This window comes from Lepidochelys kempii, chromosome 7, assembly GCF_965140285.1.
Source record: "Lepidochelys kempii isolate rLepKem1 chromosome 7, rLepKem1.hap1, whole genome shotgun sequence".
In the NCBI taxonomy this organism is placed as follows: Eukaryota; Metazoa; Chordata; order Testudines; family Cheloniidae; genus Lepidochelys; species Lepidochelys kempii.
Genome location: NC_136386.1, coordinates 104,101,976 through 104,126,134, shown reverse-complemented (window position 1 = coordinate 104,126,134; position 24,159 = coordinate 104,101,976). Strand labels below are relative to the sequence as shown.

General features: G+C 41.2%; 1 protein-coding gene across 17 annotated transcripts in view; it reads right to left on the bottom strand.

The window, feature by feature from the left end:
- CTBP2 (C-terminal binding protein 2) overlaps window positions 1-24,159 on the bottom strand; it is a 231,215-nt gene that overhangs the window by 80,041 nt on the left and 127,015 nt on the right. For 16 of the 17 annotated variants that reach the window (XR_012160053.2, XR_012160052.2, XR_012160054.2 and 13 more), the window contains one exon: window positions 17,177-17,336. The exons of the other annotated variant lie outside the window; for it this stretch is intronic. Coding sequence is in view for 13 of the 16 variants with exons in the window: in XM_073354099.2 (XP_073210200.2) it covers window positions 17,177-17,234 (58 nt within the window). In the remaining 3 variants the exon portion in view is untranslated. The remainder of the gene's footprint in view (window positions 1-17,176; window positions 17,337-24,159) is intronic. 17 annotated transcript variants of the gene reach the window in all.

Below are 24,159 nucleotides of genomic sequence, written 5' to 3'. Positions count from 1 at the left end.
CAGTCACAGACAAGGGTTGCTGCATCTAATCCAGATGGTTTATCCCTTCCTGTTTGGGACAGTTTGCTCACATGGACAACTGGTCTAGCAGTGTGTGAGGATTATGAGCTAAATAAAACCTCTAAAGCCTTTGTTCCATGTGACATCACTTTAGCCCAATGAAACCTTCTGCGCCAGCGGATCCAGCAACCTCAATATAATTTCTCTTCTGAAAATTATTTTTACATTTATTTATATATACTTTCATATACATACATGTATATGTATAAAAATAAATAAATAAATAAATAAAGCTTCAATGTCAACTCAATCTTAATCCATCCTGATGAAATGCTAATCCCCTGCACACAGCTAAAGACAAATGAAATGGAAGAAGGCAGACAAGCCTAAAAACAGGCCGATGCAAGATACTCAAGAATATAAGACACTGGCTAGAAATTTGTTAGGCATCAGTAGAACACTTTACAAATATTGTAATTTGCTTTGGAAATTTCGTTTTTTTGTTGCAGTTTCAAATTAGCTCCAAAAGGATTCTTTACATTATCATCACAATACTCAAATCCTTTCATCATCCCAGGAAAGAAAACTGCGGAGGTGTAATCTGGAATTTATAATTTGAAGACCCTAGAAGAGGTCACAGTAAAGGAAGGGAGGATCAAAGGATCTTAAACCTGGTATTACAAAGCAAAAAAAGAGAGTAGTAGACTTTTGTCTATTATCTCCCAGTTTCCTTTAAATATGTTTATGAGATGGAAAAACACTCAGACATCAGACAAAACTCAATTTTTGTATCTTGCAGCATTTCAATAGTCATATGGTTTAGGCTTTTTAAGCTGAAAGTAGGCAAAGGGATTTAGATGGAATCACACCAAAGAAAATTGTTATTTAGAAACATACTAAAATTTTCCATACAAGGTTACCATTTTTGGGAGAGATATTAGAATAATTCTCTAAAAAAGTAGATCAACTGTCACATGCTGCAAATGCTGAAACAGTCGTTGTTTTTGCAAGAGTAGAGCAAATATTATATTTTGTTTACCAACCATCATGTACACTGCAATACTTCTGTTTAAAAAAATGGAAATGGAAATGAATCTGTTTCTTTCTCTGCTACAGTAAAAATGTCTGCACCACAAATATGCAAATTTCAGGTCTGAATTACTAAAAGGAGTAATAGTCACCTTTTTAGGGGGACGGGGGGGAACAGCTTGTGCATTTTTATGGCTAATCCACAATAAATGTTTGGTGCACTAGCCATCACATGATGAAGTATTGTACTATTATGATAGCTAAGTCACTAATACAGTCTAATGCTTATACTTGCTTATCATACTAATACCTCTGGGCTATATTTCTGACCCAGATACTGACAGGATCTCTTAGTAATCCCTACATTTCTTTACTGCAGTAAATAGTACAAAATCCTCTTCAAACAGCCTCCCCCACAAAGAATTCAAGTCTTTAAAAATATTCTGGATATTTTATAGACATACAAAAAAACTGCCCCCACAAGATTATTTATTCATTTTTGGACAATATCTGATTAACATCATATTGAATTAACTAACAGAATTAAGGCACACTGGAAAATTTCTTCCTGTGTGAGTCAAAATGGAAACACAAGTTTGTAGCTGATGAATAACGGAGAACATCTTGGCCTACAAAAATATTTAATTACAACCTTTTTCTTAAAAGGGTAAAATATATTCCAAACTAGATACATTAAAATCCAAGTTGTTTGGTTATTTTTAATACTGTTAGTTTTTCTGTTACCAAAGTTCTGAAGCAGAAGAAGAGAACTAGTGAAAATTATATAATTTTATACAATAAAATAGTATTGATATTCTACAGTTCAAGAGTATCTTTCAGCCAGTGATTTAAAAGGAAATCATTAATGAATTTAGTCACAACACCAAGATTGGTGGTATTATCCTCAACACACAGCTGAGAAAACTAAGTCACAGAGACATTAAGGCCCACATTTTCTAGTATTCATTAATTTTAGGTGCCTCATTTTCAGAGGTGCTGAGAAAGACAATGGCAGTTGAAATCAATGGGGACCTCGGGCTGCTCGGAACCTCTTAAAATGTCCGCCAGGCTCTAGGGTCTCAAGTTGGGCACCCAAAATATTAGATACTTGCAAATGTTTAGAGACTTGCTCAAGTTCACACACAAACTGAAGGAGAACCCCAGAAGAAAACCTAGCTCTCATGACTCCCTGTCCCATGTCCTAGCAAGAAGACCATATTTCCCCATTCCTGAAAGATCATTGCTTGCTAACAGCATCAGTCTAGACTCTAAAAATGCTCATCCAGCAACTGCATCTATTCCTCTCTTTAGATAAAGAAATGCTGTGAAAGTAAAAAACGTGGTGGAGTGCTCAGTAACAATGTCTGTGCTCCTGCTTTATAGGAGCCAGCAAACTAACATTTTAGGCTCTGATCCTGGCAACACTTCCGCATATGGTTGAATTTAAACACATGAACAGTCCAGAGGTGGTGAGATATAGCTCCACGTGGTGCCTTAGCACCAGCAATATTCAGAGCCCAGGGGCCCAGCTCCACCAATATTTGGGGCTGGGTGTCCCCCTCAACTCCACCTGCCACCCCCCCCCCCCGCGCCTCCCCTGAGTGTCCCCCGGCTCACTGCTGCCAGCAGGGAAAGGGCTAAGAGGAGTCCTCCTCTCTGTCCCCTGTCCCAGAGCAGGCTGCCTGCACCCCAAACTCATCCCCAGCCTTGCCCTACCCCAGAGCCCACACCCCCAGCCAGAGCTTTCACCCCCCCACCACACCCTCAACCCTCTACCCTAGCCCTGAGCCCCTCCAACACCACAAACCCCTCATCTCCAGCCCCAGAGCCCTCATTCCCCTGCACTCCAACCCTCTGCCCCAGCCCTGAGCCTCTCTAACCCCCCAAACCCTCCAGCCCCAGACAGAGCCCTCACCTCCACACTCCTACTCTCACCCTGTGCCCCTCCCACATCCCAAACCCCTCATTCCCAGCCCCAGACAGAGCCCTCACCCCCTACATTCCTACTCTTGCCCTGAGCCCCTCCCATACCCCAAACCCCTCATCTGCAGCCACACCCCACAGCCCTCACTCCTGCACCCCCTCCCATCCCCAAACTCCCTCTCAGAGCCAATCTCCTGCCCCAGCCTAGGGCCTGCACTCCAGACCTCCTCCCCCACCCAAACTCCCTCCCAGAGCCTTGGGCAGGTGGGGGGCGGAGTCTGGGGGGGCGGAGTTTGCGCAGGGGTGGGTTCTGGGCACCACCAAAATTTCTACAAACCTATCACCCCTGGAACAGTCCCATTGACTTCAATGGATCTCCACAAGTGCTTAAAGTTAAGCACGTGTGTGTGTACAGGATCGGGGCTTTAGTGAAATGTCAGACACTTTTCCACAACACTAAGTTAAAGAAATTCTTGTGTCCTCACTGGAGAGTGTATTTCTAATATATTGACTTTAACAGCTGCTGGGCAGGAATTCCAGTCTAGTTTCAGTCTAAACTATCATCTCCCTGAAAACCCACTGCTTAGCCCGGCCATGTCTGCTCTGCCCTCCCTCTAACCTCTCTGTTAAGGTGGACACAGACTATTTGCTCAATGAACACAAATGAGAGCACAGACGTGACCATGACAGCCAGCATGAAATATGATGGGGGGAACCAAAAAAGTTAAATTCCCACTGCACCAGAAAATGAGTAAGAAATATTTTAAATGAAACACAGACAGGGGCAGAGAGCTCTTTTGTTTTTCTTTTTGCAGTCTTAAAAACAGCTCCTATGCAAATACCAGTATTTCTGTAGCTGTTTATAAAATAAGATCCCTGCATCAGTCACCAACAGAGGACTTTATGGAGCAACCTACTGATCCAACATAACTAATCTGATATAACAAGAGTACCTGGGAAAGGAACAATTCACAAATATTGACATTCCTAATCCAAGGGTGTGACTGAGGAATGTATTTTACATGCAGTCCATGTTATTGTACCTTATCTTTGAATTTTACAGATATATTGGGAATATTGCAACACGGAACAAAAGCAAAATAATTACCAGGATATGAAATGCTTTTGCCTTTGTGAACCTGTGAAAAAATGCACAATTAGAGTTTAATACAATGGACTTCAAGTCAACAGTGACGTAATCGGCATATGCTCTGCTATGATACAGCAACTGCAAAAATAGACTTGTTTTTTTAAAAAATGTGATGGGTGACTCTGTCATCTAAAATCTCGTCATCTAAAACTGAAGGGGTGAAGATCAAATTTGTGTAAGTCAATGGGGTCTGATACTGGTAAATGTCTAGCTCTACACAGTGCTAGAAAATTCAGTTTTGTATCTGGGAGAGAAGAAAGCATGGATTATATGATCTTACTTACTTTAGAAAACAGACTATTAAATCTGCAAATGCTAGAGAGGCTACTCTCGCCTCAATGTGCATGTAGAATTCCTATCAATCATGGGAGTGGGTGGAGTCCCCTTTTGGGGAGGTTAGCCCCTGGCTCCGCCCCTTCCGCCTGTGCTCTCCCCATGTCCAGAGCCCCGAGACCCTCTCCCCCACAATGGCTGGAGCCACAAGTCCTTCCCCCCTCCCCCCGCAACAGGAGTCCCAGGCTGGCTGAAGCCCTGAGCACTCCCTGCCTCGGCTGGAGTGCCCCCCCCTCCCACCTTGGCTGGAGGAGCCTCAAGGAGCCCCGGGTTGGCTGAAGCCACTCCACATCCCCTACCTGGACCCAACCCGCGCAGGGGGAAAGCGTCAGTATGTGCCTCCTCAGCCACCCCAGAACCTGCATGGGGCATAATAAAACAAAAACTTTACCGCCAAACCCCGTGGGTGGGGGGGGGGGGGTGACTGGCAGCGCTGGGGGAGGCAGAGCTTCCCTTGGCCTATTATACCCGCCACCCATGCTATCAGTGTAAGTGGAAAGCCCCTTCAGAAGGAATGTGCTTAGTGCTTAGGGCAGGGATTACCCATCAGGACTCCTGGGTTCTATTCCTGGCTCTGCCACTGACTCACTGTGACACCTTGGTTAAGTTCCTTAACTTCTCTGATCTCAGATTGCCCATTTATAAAGTGGGTATCATAATACGTACCTACTTCACTGTGATGCTGTGAAGATACTAATTCATTAGTGTTCTTAACATGCTTTAAGTTCCCTAAATAAAATGCACCAAAAAGGTGCAGAGTAAGAGTAATCTTATAGCTCTCTGAATGTCTGCCCTTCTACTGAAAATGCATCATTGTGCATGATGACTGCTGAAGCTTAGGTAGCTCTTTATTACTTCCTCTCTTTGGCTTGCATCTCCTCAAGAGGCATTGCTGAGGTGGAGTTAAACCTTTTCTGGGATATAGTGGTTAAAGAAGGGGGAAAGGAATGACATGCGCTGTAAATGCCACATAAAGAACTTAGTTTAAATAAAAATCTAGGGGGGTGGGCGTGATAAACCCTAGGAAGTCATTGTATTTGCTGAAATTTGGCTTTGCAAAAAGCTCTCACCCAGTGGCAATAAGCACACAGCATAGATAGGCTTTATAGCAGCTTCTCTCTAAATTAGATAAGTACAAAGAGAAAATTTGCAGGATTGCACAGGAATCATTTTCAAAAATCAAAGGAATACGAACAGCATCTGAAAGCATTCAACTCTTGGAGTTGTGCCACGTGCTTTTACGAATTTCCAAACCAAAAGCATGGATGCTTAAAAACTTCAACAAAACACTCCAAAGAAAACCCAAATACCAAGTTGGTCCATTACAACAAAAACTCTTTTAAGATTAGCTGAACACTAAGCAGTCGCAGTCCCATGTAACTCTAGATTCTGGCCACTTTAAAAGCCAAAAACAAAAGCGTATGTATATTTGCAACTCAACCTCCCTGAAAATGGGATATAAATTTATTGAAAACACTAGATCACATATTCCCATGGCTTGTGCACTGAAAACTGTAAGAACTCTCTTTAAAAAAAACCTGCTTCTAAATGCTACAGACAAGCTAAAACCTCCAACTTAGTTATGCTGCCATTCCAATTTACTATACAAAAATGGCCCCATGCACATGAAAAGCATATTCCAAAAAAAGAAAAAGGAATGTGTGGTCTGAACATACGTAGGAGAAACCGAAGCAAAGCCAAAGAACCCACACATGCCAAAAAACAAAGGCAGTTACTGCAGAAAACTGGTTCTAAGTGACTAATGCCACTCTGAGCAACAATAATTTGCTAATAGCCAGAAAAACCCAGATATCTTTGTGGCAATACTCAAAGATAGCAGTGGATTTCTAAAGCATATCAGATCCACCTGCAATGGTGTGCATCTGCATTACCTGCATCTGTGGTTGCAAAGTGTTTGGAAGGGCTCTCTGCACATTATTTGTCTCATCCCATTATAGCAGACTCTATCTGCAGATCACTTTTAAAAAAAAATCATGCTATTTACTTTTTTTATACCGTGGAACCCACAAAGACATACAGCTAACAAATTTAAGTAACTCACAACCTTATTATTGTAATCCTTGATAGGGTTGCCAATTTTGGTTGGATGTATTCCTGGAGGTTTCATCACATGACAAAATCTTTAATTAAAGATTAATCTTTGATTCCTGGAAACTCCAGGGCAATCCTGGGGGATTGGCAACCCTAACCTGACTTCTTGCCACTCAACTTCCTTCCTTTATTTTTGTTTGGTGTGATTATATCTTCAATTAGCCAATAAGCACTCTATGGCAGGCTGCATATCTATGATTTTTCAGTACACAGGACACTAGAGATGCTGAATAAAGAAATGACAATCTCTCTAATGGGTGTTTCTAGACACACTCACTGCACCTATTTCAACCTTCTATTATTTTATAGGGTTGAGTACCATGAAAAGCATTAACTTACGCAGCTCAATTCTGTAGTAAATATATGCGGATCATAGAAACTTCCAAAGCTTTGTATTACAAATGGGAACCTATGGCTCCTGGTCACTCAACCTGGCTTTCAGGGTAAATATCTCTGCCAAAAGCCATAACAGCAGTATGTATGTACTGAACTGCTGTAGTGCAAAGATAGAGTAGCGTTCTCACTATTCAAGAGGGGCCTATAGAAACTGGTTCTGAATATCTCTGTTGGGAATATTTGGAAGATTCCTAGAATACAGGACTACTCTAGATATCCTAAAATGCAGGATGGCTTTTCCTAAGATGTAAAATATGGAACAAACACGATCATCAGCTAGGGAAGAGATTTAAACAGGCCACAGACTTTGCAAGAAGCAGCAATCCACCAGGGGAATAAAGCCCCCTGGTGACTGGGAGTCCCACCAGAAAAACCAGTATATATAGTCTCTTTGGAAGAGAGCCTCACTTTGCCTGCACTTCATTCATGCATATACACAAGAATTACTCCAGTAGCGGGCTACCGTAACTTCCTAGGAAGATGCTCAATGCAGTACTTCACGGAACTGGAAAAATCCATCTAAAGCTGCCTTTGAATAACAAGTTCTAGGATTAAAGCCTCCAAGTTTTATGCCAAATTTAGAAAATGGGGAATTAAAAATCACCAAGTGCAGCAGAGACCCATTATCTATGACGCAGGTTTCGATCTAGCATGGGCTTGTAAGATCTAGCAAAGAATGAGGATTTACTCTTGTGGATAAAGATGGAATTCCGATTAACAGGAACGTGAGAATCTAGAATGCACTCAGAGACATAAAAACTAAAAACCTCGCTGCAAACACCATCTTGAAATCTTGGAATGAGATTTACAACCAGACTTCAACCAGGCAAAACTTTTGCATTCAAATATTTAGAATATCACTTATAACACAATTAACAGGAAAAATATTGTGCAATTCTTGCACCAGCAAAGGGTTAACTTTTTTTTTTTTTTTTACTCCTACATCAAAAACGCATATACTTTCAGGAACTACAAAAAAAAAATCAATCAGTCTGGATGCTGAATAGTGATCTAAAAACTGGCATGCATGGTTCATTGAGCATGTCCCTCAAATACTCACAAAGATCTAATCTAGGGAATGTTTTTTTAAAAATCCTTTAGAAATCACATCAAGCATCCAAAATTGGGTATTAGACCTTGAGGTCAAAATTCATCATGATATTAAAAGAATTTGGGAGTAAGATTTAAATATCATCTGTAACGAAAAGGCCTGGAATTATATCTGTCCCACAAACTAGAATATTAAATGAATATGTTTTAGAATTCTGACCTCTGCCAGGCATGCCTGGGCCTCCATATAAATAATAAATAAATAATAATGATGATGATGGAAGTATTACTGGATTCCTGACAAGATTAAAAGGTGGAATCTCAGGAGACTCTTTTTTTATGGTGATACTCAAGAACCACAGGACACACTTCCCAAGTTTTGGAACACTTTACAAAGTAAAAGAATATTTGGACAAATATTCTTTCAAATATAAATTATTTATTAATAGATGTTTTAGATCAGTGGGTCTCAAACTTCATTGCACCGTGACCCCCTTCTGACAACAAAAATTACTACACCACCCCAGGAGGGGGGGCTGAAGCCCAAGCCCCGCTGCCAGGGGGAAGAGTGGGCAAAGCTGCCCCAAGACTTCTGGCCTAGGTGGGGGGGCTCGAGCTTCGGTTTCAGCCCTGGGCCGCAGCAAGTGTAACACCAGCTTTGGCGACCCCATTAAAATGGTGTTGCAACCCACTTTGGAGTCCCGACCCACAGTTTGAGAACCCGTGTTTTAGATTAATAGATTTTAACGTCAGAAGGTACTGTTAGAGCATCGAGTCTGAGATTAAGAAAGATATCCATATTACAATATCCTTTTGCCTCCTGGAAAACAGATACATGCTTCTTGGACTTCCAAAGGGAGCAACAGGAGTGTAACGTGACCAGATTCTCAAAATAAAACAACAGGACACATGTCACTCAGGGTCATGAAAGAGGATGAAGGCGTGACAGCTTAATACATGGGCAGGATCAGGCCCTGTGGAGAGCAACAGGAAGAAAACTGAGGGCAGAAGAGAGAGGGGAAGTTACACTGAGTCTCTGCCACCCCATGCATGAGAAAAATAAATCTACTGACTATTTGTTCTTCTCAGAGGAATGAATCCCTTTCAACAAAAGAGGCTCCTTAAACTACATCTCATAGCAATCATTGCACTTGTGGCTAAAGGTGCATTTGGTGATGGAATGTCCACGTTTAGTTTCATCTTATCACTTCTCTGCTCTCCTCCTTCCCAGCAGAGACTAGTGAGAATGGCTTCCCAGAGCTGTCAGCAGCACCTCCTGCTGGAGAAGTGAAAGTGTACTGCTGCGCATAAAAAGGACACTTTGGAGTCCTGTTTTAAAGACTATAAATCTTTGGGAGAGACCACTGGGGAAAAAAAAACCCCACGATATCTGGTCAATTAATAAAAGTGTTTCAAGAAATGTAGTTGCCAAGGAGGAATTACTAAGATACTGGAAACAGGTTTCAGAGGGGGTAGCCGTGTTAGTCTGCAACAGCAAAAATAACGAGGAGTCCTTGTGGCACCTTAGAGACTAACACATTTATTTGGGCATAAGCTTTCATGGGCTAAAACCCACTTCATCAGATGAATGGAGTGAAAAATACAGTAAGCAATATATATATTTTACAGTATATTTTACATTACAGCACATGTGCTGTAATATAGATACACTGCTTACGATATTTTTCACTCCAAGCATCTGATGAAGTGGGTTTTAGCTCACGAAAGATTATGCCCAAATAAATTTGTTAGTCTCTAAGGTGCCACAAGGACTCCTCTTTTTTTTTTTTTTTAAGATACTGGAAAGACATCTCCATCTGCACTGCTGGAATGGACACTGGCCTTGTCAGAAGCTGCTTCTAGTGAGAAAACTGCCATCCACTGAATGAAACCAATGTTTTCATACTATATGGGATACTTCTTTAAACTTCTTGGAGTTAACTTTAACACAGGGGACCAAATTCATCCATAGCATAACTCTACTGAAGTCAACAGCTACAACAATGAAAATTTTGGCCTTGTGTACACATACATCAGGCAGGTTTTGGCATGTTAGCTGCAGATAGTTTTCTTTTTAAACTAAGAACAGGATATATTGGAGACTTTAAATAAATTCATTACATTAATATTGTTAACCTAACAGTCTATACTGAAGTGTCAGTGGGAAACTAACAAGCAACCCCACTCAAGCGTAATGTAACAAGAGTTCATACTCAGTGCTAGAAACTACTGTTGTAGCAATTACATACATTACCTGTGTTCATGGGTACTGAAAAGTATACTTGTAAAAGAAAGCTATATAATGTGTTTCCCTGCAACTTTATTCTAGTGAGACCAGAGATCCAACTTCTTTCAAAATAGCTTGTAATAGGTACATTTTGTAGAGATGGGCTCAAGCCTGAAACTCTGGATCCAGATTCAAACTTCTCCAAAATTCAGGGTGATCACATTCAAGGCGTTAGTGATGAATAAGGATATATATTGTTCAAATCGGTCATTGAGAACAGATCATTTTCAAGCACATATGCCTATGGCTGTCAGGAAGCTGAAAAATTAACACTGTACATCTCAGATGAGTTCACTTATTGATAGTTGATAGAACAGGTTGCTGACTATACTACAGGTTGCATATTCTGAAGTACAAAGGGGGGAAAATATCACAGTTGCTATGTTTTTATTAATGTATAAATTGAATAAATGGAAAAACTATCAAGGCTGAAAATTAAGCCTATGGTGTAGAAGTAGTTCACAAATAACAACAAGGCTAAACTGCAGATTAGACAAGTATAAAGCTACAACAGGTGTGGGTTAAAAAGTAAAGACAGAAGACAGAGATCTTTATTTTGAGTTATGGACAGCTAACAAAACACCGTGGGAAAAGATGTTCTACTTTAAATAGTAGGCTGAGTTGGATATCCAATACAAAAAAAGCTTCACATGGAATTCATGCAAATTGTACCAGTATTCCTATCTATACGGTTAGGGCTCAGTTAATTTGTCTTACACTTTACCAAAGAACACCAACAAGCTGGTTTTTTTTTTAATTTGTACAGCTTGTTTCATGTGTAACTCTCATTCTAAATCCTGTCATGGAGTTTTCCCCCATGCCACAGTTTTGGTGATGTAACACAAGTGATCAAATGTGCATAAAATACACATATAGGCTTGAACAAAAACCAACACCACCACATTCCTTAATGCTGTAAAAATGACTGCACATCTGTCTCATCTGGAACATGCACAATAGCTTATTCACAAGCCAAGAAATGTTCATTTATACCTATGGGGAAAGTCTGAATCAACATGGTGAGAGGACTTAGCTTGACCTACATTTATGAACCCACTGTGGTTGCCTGAACTTTGTTCATCCATGTAAACTCCCTGCATAGGATTTATGTCAACTTTTTTTGTTGTATCTGAAGACCCACAAACTTCATTAGACCCTACATACACTAACTAATGTCCATGATGCCTTTTCACCACACAGATATTTCACAGCACTACCAGAATCTGATGGCTGAACTTTGTGACTTTGTCCTCACCCATAATTATTTCACATTTGAGGACAATGTATACCTTCAAATCAGCGGAACTGTTATGGGTACTCGCATGGCCCCACACTATGCCAACATTTTTATGGCTGACTTAGAACAAAGCTTCCTCAGCTCTCGTCCCCTAACACCCCTACTCTACTTGCGCTACATTGATGACATCTTCATCATCTGGACCCACGGAAAAGAAGCCCTTGAGGAATTCCACCATGATTTCAACAATTTCCAACCCACCATCAACCTCAGCCTGGACCAGGCCACACAAGAGATCCACTTCCTGGAGACTACGGTGCTAATAAGCGATGGTCACATAAACACCACCCTATACCGGAAACTTACTGACTGCTATACTTACCTATATGCCTCCTGCTTCCATCCAGATCACACCACATGATCCATTGTCTTCAGCCAACCTCTACGATACAACCACCTTTGCTCCAACCCCTCAGACAGAGACAAACACCTATAAGTTCTCTAGCAAGCATTCTTACAACTACAATACCCACCTGCTGAAGTGAAGAAACACATTGACAGAGCCAGAAGAGTACCCAGAAGTTACCTACTTCAGGACAGGCCCAACAAAGAAAATAACAGAACGCCACTAGCCAACACCTTCAGCCCCCAACTAAAACCTCTCCAACGCATCATCAAGGATCTACAACCTATCCAGAAGGACGACCCATCACTCTCACAGATCTTGGGAGACAGGCCAGCCCTTGCTTACAGACAGCCCCCCAATCTGAAGCAAATACTCACCAGCAACCATGCACCACACAACAGAATCATTAACCCAGGAACCTATCCTTGCAACAAAGCCCGTTGCCAACTGTGTCCACATATCTATTCAGGGGACACCATCATAGGGCCTAATCACATCAGCCACGCTATCAGAGGCTCGTTCACCTGCACATCTACCAATGTGATATATGCCATCATGTGCCAGCAGTGCCCCTCTGCCATATACATTAGCCAAACTGGACAGTCTCTACGTAAAAGAATAAATGGACACAAATCAGATGTCAAGAATTATAACATTCAAAAACCAGTTGGAGAACACTTCAATCTCTTTGGTCACTCGATTACAGACAACAAAAAGCTTCAAAAACAGACTCCAACGAGAAACTGCTGAATTGGAATTAATTTGCAAACTGGATACAATTAACTTAGGCTTGAATAAAGACTGGGAGTGGATGGGTCATTACACAAAGTAAAACTATTTCTCCATGTTTATTCACCCACCCACCTCCCCCCACCGTTCCTCAGACATTCTTTTCAACTTCTGGAAATGGTCCACCTTGATTATCACTACAAAAGGTCCCCCCCTGTCCCCGCTCTCCTGCTGGTAATAGCTCACCTTACCTGATCTCTCTCGTTACAGTGTGTATGGTAACACCCATTGTTTCATGTTCTCTGTGTATATAAATCTCCCCACTGTATTTTCCACTGAATGCATCCGACGAAGTGAGCTGTAGCTCACAAAAGCTTATGCTCAAATAAATTTGTTAGTCTCAAAGGTGCCACAAGTCCTCCTTTTCTTTTTGCGGATACAGACTAACACGGCTGCTACTCTGAAACCAACAACACAGGGAGTAATAAGCTTCAAGGAAAGGCCTTTGTGAAAAATGTGAGTGCGTTAGAAAGTAATGACTAGACCAATGAACTTCGGATGGATATACTGGAACAGGGCACCAAATCAGGAGGAACCAATCATTAACCAAAATTTTAAGTGGAGTTTGCCAGAACCTCAATTGGTGTAAATCAACATAAAATAAGTTTAACAGCTGAGGATCTGCAAAACTTTTTATTTGCCTCCATTAATTTCTCTCTCTTTCCCCATGGAGAAACTTGGTAAGCTACACTTCCTAAAAAATCTGATCGTTTTATGTCTTTTGACAGGCAAAAAGAAAAACAAATACAGTTTTATTGGGGAGGGAGGAAAAAACCTCTTTACAATGAATTATACTCATGAAACAAAGCCAGCTCAAATGTACTAATAGACTACTTCCCTCTTTATTCTAAATGAGTAATTTTTACCCAGTATTGGCAAATGTATCCATACTTGATATAATCTCTAACACATTGTTTCTCTTTGAATGACCATTTGTGATACAAATTTCCTGACATAAACAGGAATTTATTTCTTAACAATAAACAAACAAACAAAAACAAAACCATCTATTTAGTTGACCTACAGACTGTTTATTAGTCCCAAGGCAGGTTTTAATCATTAAATGCCTTATGTTGTGAACTCCTCAGAGCAGAAGTTGTCCTTAATGAGGTCTTGGTAAGCACCTATCACACAATGAACATTACTGTAAACAAACAAAACAAAAAGCTTTCCTGACCCAGAAGCAAGAGAATTCCCCCTTTTTTCATTAAGGAATTTTAACTTGTATTTGCTTGTTCCAGCCTGGAAGTGTCAGTATGCCATGGAAGTCCTAGTGTTGCTTTACACATGAATGGCAACCAAATCCATCATGGCAGGTAAGACTAGAGTAGAGAGAACCACTTTCTGAACTGCTTGTAACTCTAGGAAGTTGTTCTGATTAAGCTTCCACATTTTGTCTGACCTGAATGGATTTTTTCAACATGGTTAGATTCACAAAGTGACCGATGGAACAGGTGATGGTGGTGGTACCAGTGGCAACTTCCATATAACCTTCAGCCTGGTGGTTAGATCACTTATCTAGGATGTGGGAGACCCAGGTGGAGAAGGGATTTGAATACTGGTCTCCCACATCTGAGGAGCATGCCCAAACTACTGAGCCATGGGATATTCTGGTGTTTGTCTCTCTAAATGTCTCCTGTGGAAGCTTTTCCACTTCTTTCATTTGTCCGCTACTGTACCCTCCCCTACACCAATAATTCCGTATAATATCTGAAGACCCCAAGACAAAATCAGGCAAAGTAAAATGCCTGCTTTTTCAAATTATGCTTTCATAGCAGCTGGAATGGCCAGTGTTCAGGAATTTATTACCCCACAGTCCAACCTGACCACAATAAAAGATATTTCAACAAAAAAATAGCCTTCAGCAAAGCCAATGTGGTGTATGATAATCCTACAACCCTACGGGCTGGTCTCCACTGATTGACTGAACTACGTTGGGCAGGGGGTGTGAAAAGTCCACTCCCCTGAGAGATGTAGTTAAGCCAACCTAACTCCTGGTGTAGACAGCACTAGTTCTGTTGACCTAGCTACCGCCTCTTGGGGAGGTGGATTAACGACAGCCACAGGAGAAGTCACTGTAGTGCATGTCTACACTGAAGCACTATAGCGCCACAGCTGCAGCTGTGCTGCCATAATGTTTTAAGTGTAGATATAGCCTAAGACTCTGGAAAATTATTTTTCAGGATTAGTTTTACAATGGTCGTTACAGCCAATCCTAACCTGTAACCTTTCAACGTTTTGGAAGTCACACACAACATAACGTGTTGCTGCACAACAGTAAATCCCATCAATTTAATTCAAATCACAAATGAAGTTAGTGGACGGCAAATGTGCTTTTTTCAAAAGTTATGTAAATGGCACTTTTACAGATTAGAAAATGATTTTAGCCAAGAAAGAACAAAAAGCTCAAATCAGTTGTTCAGAGGAAAATAATCTAAACTTCAATCATATCTAATGTTCTGCTAGCAGGTTCGTCCTATGATCCTTTTGAGTTTCTTGTTCACTCAGCAACCAGATCTGATAGCAAACATCAAACTGGAAAGGCTGCTTTTGAAAATCCCAACTCTGCCAATATAAGTCTTTTAAGTCAGGTTCAAAGTCATTTTTTAAAGATAAGATAGAACACTACACCTGAGTGTTTATGGCATTCAAATGGATAGATATGTAACTCTTTGCTGCCATATATTCCGGCCACTGTCGGCAACTTCCTCCCGACTCCCTTTTCCCGCCCCCGCACCCCCCCGTATTACAAAGGCAACATGCTTTGGAGCAGAGTTAAGGCAGATTAACCCAGTTTTGATTGGGTTAATTAAACTGACAGGTGGAATGGCTTTTACATTTTTCTATATTACATGATTAAATGAAGAACTCATTTTTCAATTTCGTGCTCTCTGCATTGAGCTTGAAATGCAGTCCTATCTGATGAATAATACCGCTTCCTGAGGGATATCAGTAACAACGTGTATTTCATGTGCGGGTTGTATATCCAAGGAGATCACTAGGATCACCCCACACAATTAATGGTTAAATAATTCATGGAAAGCTTAAAATGATAGCGAAGGAGTTGTATTTAATTACTGCTGTATCAAGAAAAACACAGTCCATAACCACTAGAGCAAAACATGTAGGGACTCAGTTTTGCCTTCAGTTGTGCAACCTGAGGGGTCTTATATGTTCTGCTGAAAATTGTTATAAAATGTGTTTCTTGGCATCATAAAACTTCGGTGGGAGTTGTGTGCCCACATCCAAGAGCAGAATTTTATTTGGGAGCATTTAACATAATACTTTGAAGTATGCCCCTACTAGCCATTGTTCATAAAAATTGAAACCATCTACCTGGACAGATTCTCCCTTGAAACATAGATAATCACTCAGCAGACAAGATTTAAGCTACAGCTGCTTGAATGACACTTTGTTCCTTTTTTGCTAAAGCTTGTAAAATGTTTATGAGATGGCCGCCAGCTCTCATCAGAGAAGTATCAGCGAGCACATTGGAAAGTCTGAGGTTGTCTGGCACCACTTGACTTTTCTCATAAGTAAATAAAAGTAGCTTATGCCATCTGAAGATGCAGCAGAGATACATTAACTACTGGCTGTCGTTCTGTTGTTACACTGAACAAAACACAGAAAAGTAAAGGAAAAACCTACCTGGGCTAATGCATTCAAACACACACTATGAATACAGAATGGATCTACAAACAAATTTATCTTGGCATCACACATTTGCTAATGAAGGAAAAATTGTTTGTCTAATATTCTGTCCGATACATTCAGTTACATTTCAACAACAAACACAGTTAACACATACAGAAATTGTCAATGTTGCTGAAGAGCTGAATTTATTGTAGCCCGAGGAGTGGAGGAGTAAGTGTGTCTCCAGAAAATCTTGGTCGTTTAAACCGCCATTTAAACCATAAACTGGTTTCAGAGTGCCTATCATAACTGACATTGCTCAAAATGCATTACAAAATGCTAAGCTAGATAGTGTGGCATTGCCATGAGTGTGTGGACAAGAGAGGTAGTTGTTTTGCATCCAGCAATCTCTCTCACATAGTCTGGGGCACCGGCACTGGTGTAACTTAGTGAGGAAATGCTGGGAAGAGCTACCCATTACTCGTTTCCATTTGGGATTTAGGATAATTAACTTCCACATGGGCTCACAGTACAGCACTTTTAACAAAGCAGCACCATCTCTGTAAGGCAATGTAAATGCAAAGTCCGAGCCAACATCTTGATATGGCAACATCTAGACTACAGATAAGAGTGTCATTTCACTATAAATTACTAAGCAATGCAAAAGAGATGACCAGTAAACCAAAGTCTTATAATTTGCAGGTCACTTTCAAAACAGGATCAGGTGTTTCACTTACAAACACCAGTGCTAACCATAGTTCAGCAATTCTACTTTCTTTTAAAGAATCTATGCAGGTTTCATTAGAAATATTGGATTATGCTCAGTCTTACCTTCACAAATTCTGTCCAATCGCTGTCGTTTGACTTTGTGTTTATCCACAAGTGCCATTCTTTACTGTATTTTGTAACTTTCTGATTCAAAAAGCAAAGCAGTCCTCCAAGAACTCAGGAAAATTCACAGGAGTCTGAGTGCATAACGGCACTATAAACCCTGAAACAAGGAAAAATAATCCTTACATTTAGGACCCTTGGTGCAAAGGATGACAACAGTCTATGCTTGACGTTACTGTGGACTTTCTGAAATGAAAGTTTCAAACTGAATACTTTCAACCCATGTTCTCAAGTAGTCACAGATTTTATGCTGCAATTCAAGTTTTATCTTCCTTGCAATAAGAAATAGCAACATTGTACAACAGCATGGCAATACTTGTTAAAGTGTTATATGTAAGATTTCTGTGTTTTATTTCAGCCTCAGAAACCCAAACTGTATTCATAGGCTCTGAAAGATTAGAGACAGAGCAAAAGAAAAGTTACTTTTGCTCATCTGATATCTCCTTTGAACACATGCGCTTTGGATATCATGTCTTATTCAATTCATTTCCAATAAAATAGTTATCACTGGAGGTACAATTTGGACTCCTGAAACAGAGACTTTTATATATTACCCACAATTTTTCACACACAGCCCAACCATAATTGTAGTTTGTTCTCTCAGTCGTACTCAAAAGGCCAGTGTTACACATTTGATGCTGGATGTGACATTTCCAACAGGCACACCCTTTAAAGGCTGCCACATATCGGTGTCTCATTAATTAAAGTAATCTAGCAATTGGCAGATGTGGTTTATCTATAAGAAGTGTTCTATAAAGGGACAAGGTCCCAAGTCTTTCCCAAAGAAATTAACAAAATCAGGCAAATAGAGACACTTGCATATTATTCATCACTTTTTATTTATTTTTTTTAAACAGAGCACAAGTTTTGTTTAGTTCTTGAACATGCATATCGGAGCAGTCTGCACTAGGAATAGAGACTAGAAGTGCCACTGTGGCACTTTAATGCAACAGTACTATCATAAACCCTGGACACAGAATCATTGAATCAGAACTGGAAGGGACCTCGAGAGGTCATCTAGTCCAGTCCCCTGTATTCAAGGCAGGAATAAGTATTATCTAGACAATTCCTGAGAGGTGTTTGTCCAACCTGCTCTTAAAGATCCACAATGGTGGAGATTCCACAACCTCCCTAGGCAATTTATTCCAGGGCTTAACCACTCTGACAGTTAGGCAGTGTTTCCTAATGTCCAACCTAAACTGCCCTTGCTGCAATTTAAGCCCATTGAGTCATGTCCTATCCTCGGAGGTTAAGAAGAACAATTTTTCTCCCTCCTCCTTGTAACAACCTGTAATGTATTTGAAAATTGTTATCATGTCCCCTCTCAGTCTTCTCTTCTCCAGACTAAACAAACCCAATTTTTTCAATCTTCCCTCATAGGTCATGTTTTCTAGACCTTTAATCATTTTTGTTGCTCTTCTCTGACCTCTCTCCAATTTGTCCACGTCTTTCCTGAAATCCAGTGCCCAGAACAGGACACAATACTCCAGTTGAGGCCTAAGCAGCTTGGAGTAAAGTGGAAGAATTACTTCTCGTGTCTTACTTACAATACTCCTGCTAATACATCCCAGAATGATGTTTGCTTTTTTTGCAACAGCGTTACACTGTTGAGTCATATTTAGCTTGTGACCCACTCTGATCCCAAGATCCCTTTCCACAGTACTCCTTCCTGGGCAGTCATTTCCCATTTTGTATGTGTGCAACTGATTGTTTCTTCCTAAGTGGAGTACTTTGCATTTGTCCTTATTGAATTACATACTATTTACTTCAGACCATTTCTCCAGTTTATTCAGATCATTCTGAATTTTAATCCTATCCTCCAAAGCACTTGCAACCCCTCCTAGCTTGGTACTGTCCGCAAATGGATGACATGAGTTTGGTTTTCAGAGCAAGCAGCACCTAGTTGTTAACTGAATTGGGAAATAAATGAAAAAAACTCATGCTGATATCTGATTTCCAGCAACTGTCTACCACCAGCATTAAAATTTTACTAAGTAAAACTATACTCCCAGTAATTCAGTGTTAACCCATCCTGCCTTGAGTGCTAGGGGGAAGGTAGATGAACATGAGCTAGATTTTGATATAGTGTCCTTGACTTGTGTTATGCCGACCTACTTGGTCTTCCAGTCACCAGTGCAAGCCTGTGAGGTCTACTATTAATGTTTTTAGGTGAGGAAGAGTTTTTGTGGGGGAAGGAATTTATGTTCCAAGCCAACATCTTTCATTCAAGATCATCTTTGGTGGGTGAAATGAAGGTGGAGAGACAGTGAGGAAAGCTGCCTTTGTATGTACATACACATAATGATGGAAGCACTAACAAGTTTTTGGTTTAGATACCATTAAGATCCACCTGTCACACACTATATCATGACTACTATAAAGATACAAGTCTAATCACAAGATTCTATGTACTTGAAGGAGTCTGGCTCAAGAGACAAAGATGCAGGGCCATTTAGAAAACACCCACAAAGACAGGCAAGAGGGTGTACCCCATCTGATCACAGTAGCTCTCAACAGCACACTGGTGTAGGCATTGGAGATACCTTCTGGAACAGCCACTTTAGGTTTCCCTGGATTCTTAGTGAGTTTAACAAACCTCCCTACTTTGCTGCCGCAGGGACACATGAGCTATACCAAACAAGGAGTTGCAGGGCACTTCACTGAAACTAAAGGCAATGAGTAGAGCAGGGGTGGGCAAACTTTTTGGCCTGAGGGCCACATCTCGGTACGGAAATTGTATAGAGGGCTGGCTGGGGCAGGGGATTGGGGCACATGGGGGGGATGAGGGCTCCGGTTGGGGGTGCAGATTCTGGGGTGGGGCTGGAGAGAGGTTTGGGGTGCAGGAGGGTGCTCCGGGCTGGGATCAAAGGGTTTGGAGGGCAATCAGGGCTGTGGCAGGCGGTTGAGGCGCAGGGGGGCTTAGGGGTGCAGGATCCAGGCAGCGCTCACCTGAAGCAGCTCCTGGAAACAGAGGCCCATATCCCCTCCAGAGGCGGGGCCATGCCGCTCTGAGTGCTGCCCCATCCGCAGGCACCGCCCCCACAGGTCCCAGCCAATGGGAGCTGAAGAGCCGGTGCTTGGGGCGGGGGCAGCATGCAGAGCCCCCTGGCTGCTCCTGCTTCCGGGAGCAGCATGGAGTGGAGAAAAGCAAGCCCCTGACCCCGTTCCCCAGCTGGAACACTGGAGCGGAGAAAGCTCCCAACCCCGCTCCCCAGTGGAAGCTTGAGGGCCAGATTAAAAGGTCTGACCGGCCGGATGCGGGCCGTCGGCTGTAATTTGCCCACCCCTGGAGCAGAGGGTATCAAAGCTGCACATTGATTTAATGCCACATACTGGTAGCAAAAGGCTACTACAGCAAGGAACTCTTTACCAGAGAGCAATCAATATGGAGCTGCCAACTTTCAGCTTTCTGGGGCACAATTAAGGAAAAGCACCATAAAAGGTTAAAACAATCAAACAAAAAAAGGAGAGAATCTCAAATTGTGCACCATTCATTCAAGGTTACCACAATACAACAGAGGAAGGGAATTATTTTCATCTAATAAGTACTACGGAAAGCCCTCTATTCCATTGTCGGTAGCGTTGCATACTGTTGGTGTGAAATACATAAGTTTAACAACACAATACATACAACTATAAGTAATGGTGTCTTATGATACAAAGTGACAAGGACCATGGTAAACATAGGGGTCTGGAGATTAGAAAACATAGGGGTGATGTCAAGCAGCTTTCCTTGGGCAATATACATAACCTCTCTGTGCATCTGTTTCCCCTTCTGTGAAAAGGAGATAACACTTACCCACCTTTGTAAAGCCCTTTGAGATCTTCATATAATTAATTGCAAAGTATTGTAATATATCTTGTATATTACCCCTTCATCTCCAACAACTAAGCTTACGCACCCTCCCTCCCCCCAAAATAAAATAAAAAAGATCAGTGCGGGAACAATCTCCCAGAAAACACAGGCTATTAATAGTTAACGCATGCAGTAAGCTAGGGTGAAAATAAGGGAGTGGGGTAAAGGCTCTAACAAATCTGCTGTATACCAAGATGACAATTTCATGGAGATTATTGTTATTATTATAAATGGTTATCAATTATGCATCACATTGATAGTTAATTTATAAAAAGAAAAGGGTTGTGTTGGTACAACTGAATTCTGACTGATGGAAAATAGGCGATTTCCTGGTAGTTAATGGCCAATTTCCCAGCAATACGACTGCAGCATAATCTCAGAGATTTATAGCAATAATTAATTGATTTTTTTAAATGTAAGGGATGCTACAGAACATGATTCCCACTCACATTAATAATTAATGTAACATTCTGAAGTACCAAAACTTCCATTCCAGACACAGAAGCTTCCTAAAGTCAAGAGCTTGTTATATTAAAAAAATCAACTGAGTGTTAATGTAGATAAAGCTATACAAAGAGATAGCACTTCCATTATCAGCATTTAAAAAGATATACACGTCTTTTAACTTAATTAAATCCCATCCCTCTCCCAGGGAGATTTGGCTGGACAGCAGGTCCAAGTACAAAGTCTGTTTGGAGTTGGGTCCTTCATGCACCGGGAGGGAGGCAGGAGAGGGTCATTTGTGGATCTCATGAGAGTAATGTATTGTGAGCTAGATCACGTGGGACGGACGCTATTGTCCACAAACAGCGACTGCAGATTTTAAGGATCTCATTGATATTTTACAACCCTTTCCCCAAAACTGCCCCCCGGAGCCTTTTCCCCTCTCAGATCATCAGCTTTTTCTCTCATGTTGCAAGAATGAAGCACAATGATTCCTTTGCACCCCCGCATATCCTTCTTTAAGAAAAGATCACCCAAGCAATATCGCCAGACTGCACCATACGGGGTGGGTAAAACAACAGTTCAGATCCCAAGTTCACATATTACTTCTGTTACATGATCTACCAGACCCATCATTCTCTCATCTCCTTTTTCCTCCAAACTTCCACCGATGGCAACATCATGTCCCTTGCTGGCTGCACAGCACCCAATATGGACCATCCTGGGCAGCAGCTTTAGTGCTGATTTTTGAGAAATTATTTGATCATTTATGTTTTTATATTTCTATTGAATCAAGTTTATTTAATCTGTCAAGACTCCTAATGAAGTACAGGTTATTTATGAGATCCTAATTAACATATAGTTTCTTCTTTGTAGTGACAGTTTCATGGAGCTAAACACTTTCACCATGGTTGCATTTATGTTTCTTCTGATAAAGTCTATAGTGTTACCAGTGCAATCAAAACAGGCCCTGGGGCTTTGTTTACTCTCATTACCAAGGCTCCACTTTTACATGCTCTATATTAAAACAAATCCTGACAATAAAAGTTCTCATTCACAATGGCTTCACTCTTCATACGGTCAAAATCTCCATTTATAGGTCTTTGCTCATTTCAGCAGCACTGCACTTGGCAATTATATTTTCAGATTATAAACTGCATAGAAACACATGTGTCTGAACAGATGCAGAAACCTGTGTTGCCTGTATGTTAAGATTACCAGTTAGAATCTAAAGTTATATATTTGTATATCGAGGAACCCTGCATCGTGTATATGCCAAATACAGGTTACAAGCCCTCACACATAACTATCCACCCACTAAATACAGTCCACCTACCCAACCAAAAATTATCTTCCCGGTCTTTGGCCCATTATCAATCAAAGGCACATCTACATCTTGCTTCTTCCCCATCATATTCAAACCAGAGTCTCCACCCTCTTCCATCCTTGCTTCCATAGGCACCAACTTTTCCTGGTGCCGGTGGGTGCTCGACACACCCCCGAACTCCACCCCTGCCCTGCCCCTGTTCCAACCCCTTCCCCAAAGTCCCCGCCCCAACTCTGCCCCCCTCCCTGCCCCTATTGGACCCTTTCCCCAAATCCCAGCCCCGCCTCTTCCCCACCTCCTCCCCTGAGCACACCGAGTTCCAGCTTCTCCCCCCTCCCGCGCACAGCTTGTTACACTGCGAAACAGCTGTCTCATGGCGGCAAACACTGGGAGGAGAAGCAGGGACATGGTGTGCTCAGGGGAGGAGGCAAAGGTGCAGAGCACCCACCAATTTTTCCCTGTGGGTGCTCCAGCCCTGAAGCACCTACAGAGTTGGCGCCTATGCTTGCTTCCCACTGTAGCCAGGAGAGGACATATATTACATGGCTTAATCTCCATATATAGTCTAGAAACAACACAAGTTCACTCACTCACTATTAGAGCTGTACGGAGAATGCAAATTTCATTTTGTGGCGGATACAGGGATTTCAAGATTTGGTTTAATTCTGATAAGAAACCCCCAAAATTTCAAAATTCTCCGCAAAAGAAAATCCTCACCGCAATTTGTTTCAAGTCAATCAAAATATTTCATTCTCACAAAAATGTACTGACTTTTTTAAACGTTAAATTTTAAATATTTCAAAATGAAAGGTCATTTTGAAAGGAAAAATTGAAGTTTTTCATTCCAAAAGTATCAAAATGGGGAGTTCCAGCCTAGAACTTTTTTTCCTCCAAAACAAAATTTTGGTGAAATCAACATGATTTCACAAAGTGTTTTGATTTTGACTAAACTGCATTTTCTGACAGAAAGTGATGCCAACAAAGCTACTCTGACCAGCTCTATTCACTTTATCATTCCCTGGAGAAAAGCTTTCTGCAAAGCAAAATAATGATAAAAATAATCACCCCCACCACAGGCATAAAGCACAGCTTAATGTAATTTCCATGAATGGGGCCCTTCCTTCCTAATAATTTTAAGCCGTCCGTTTGTGTTTGACAGGTGTTTGTGAGGATACCAAGCAGCAATAAGAACACAACTTAAGAGACTATTAAAAATATGACAAGAGCACCCAGAGTGGGATTTGGCAGGCATGAATAAGCTGGAGAAAACCAGATGTGAAGGGCACCGAAAAAAGC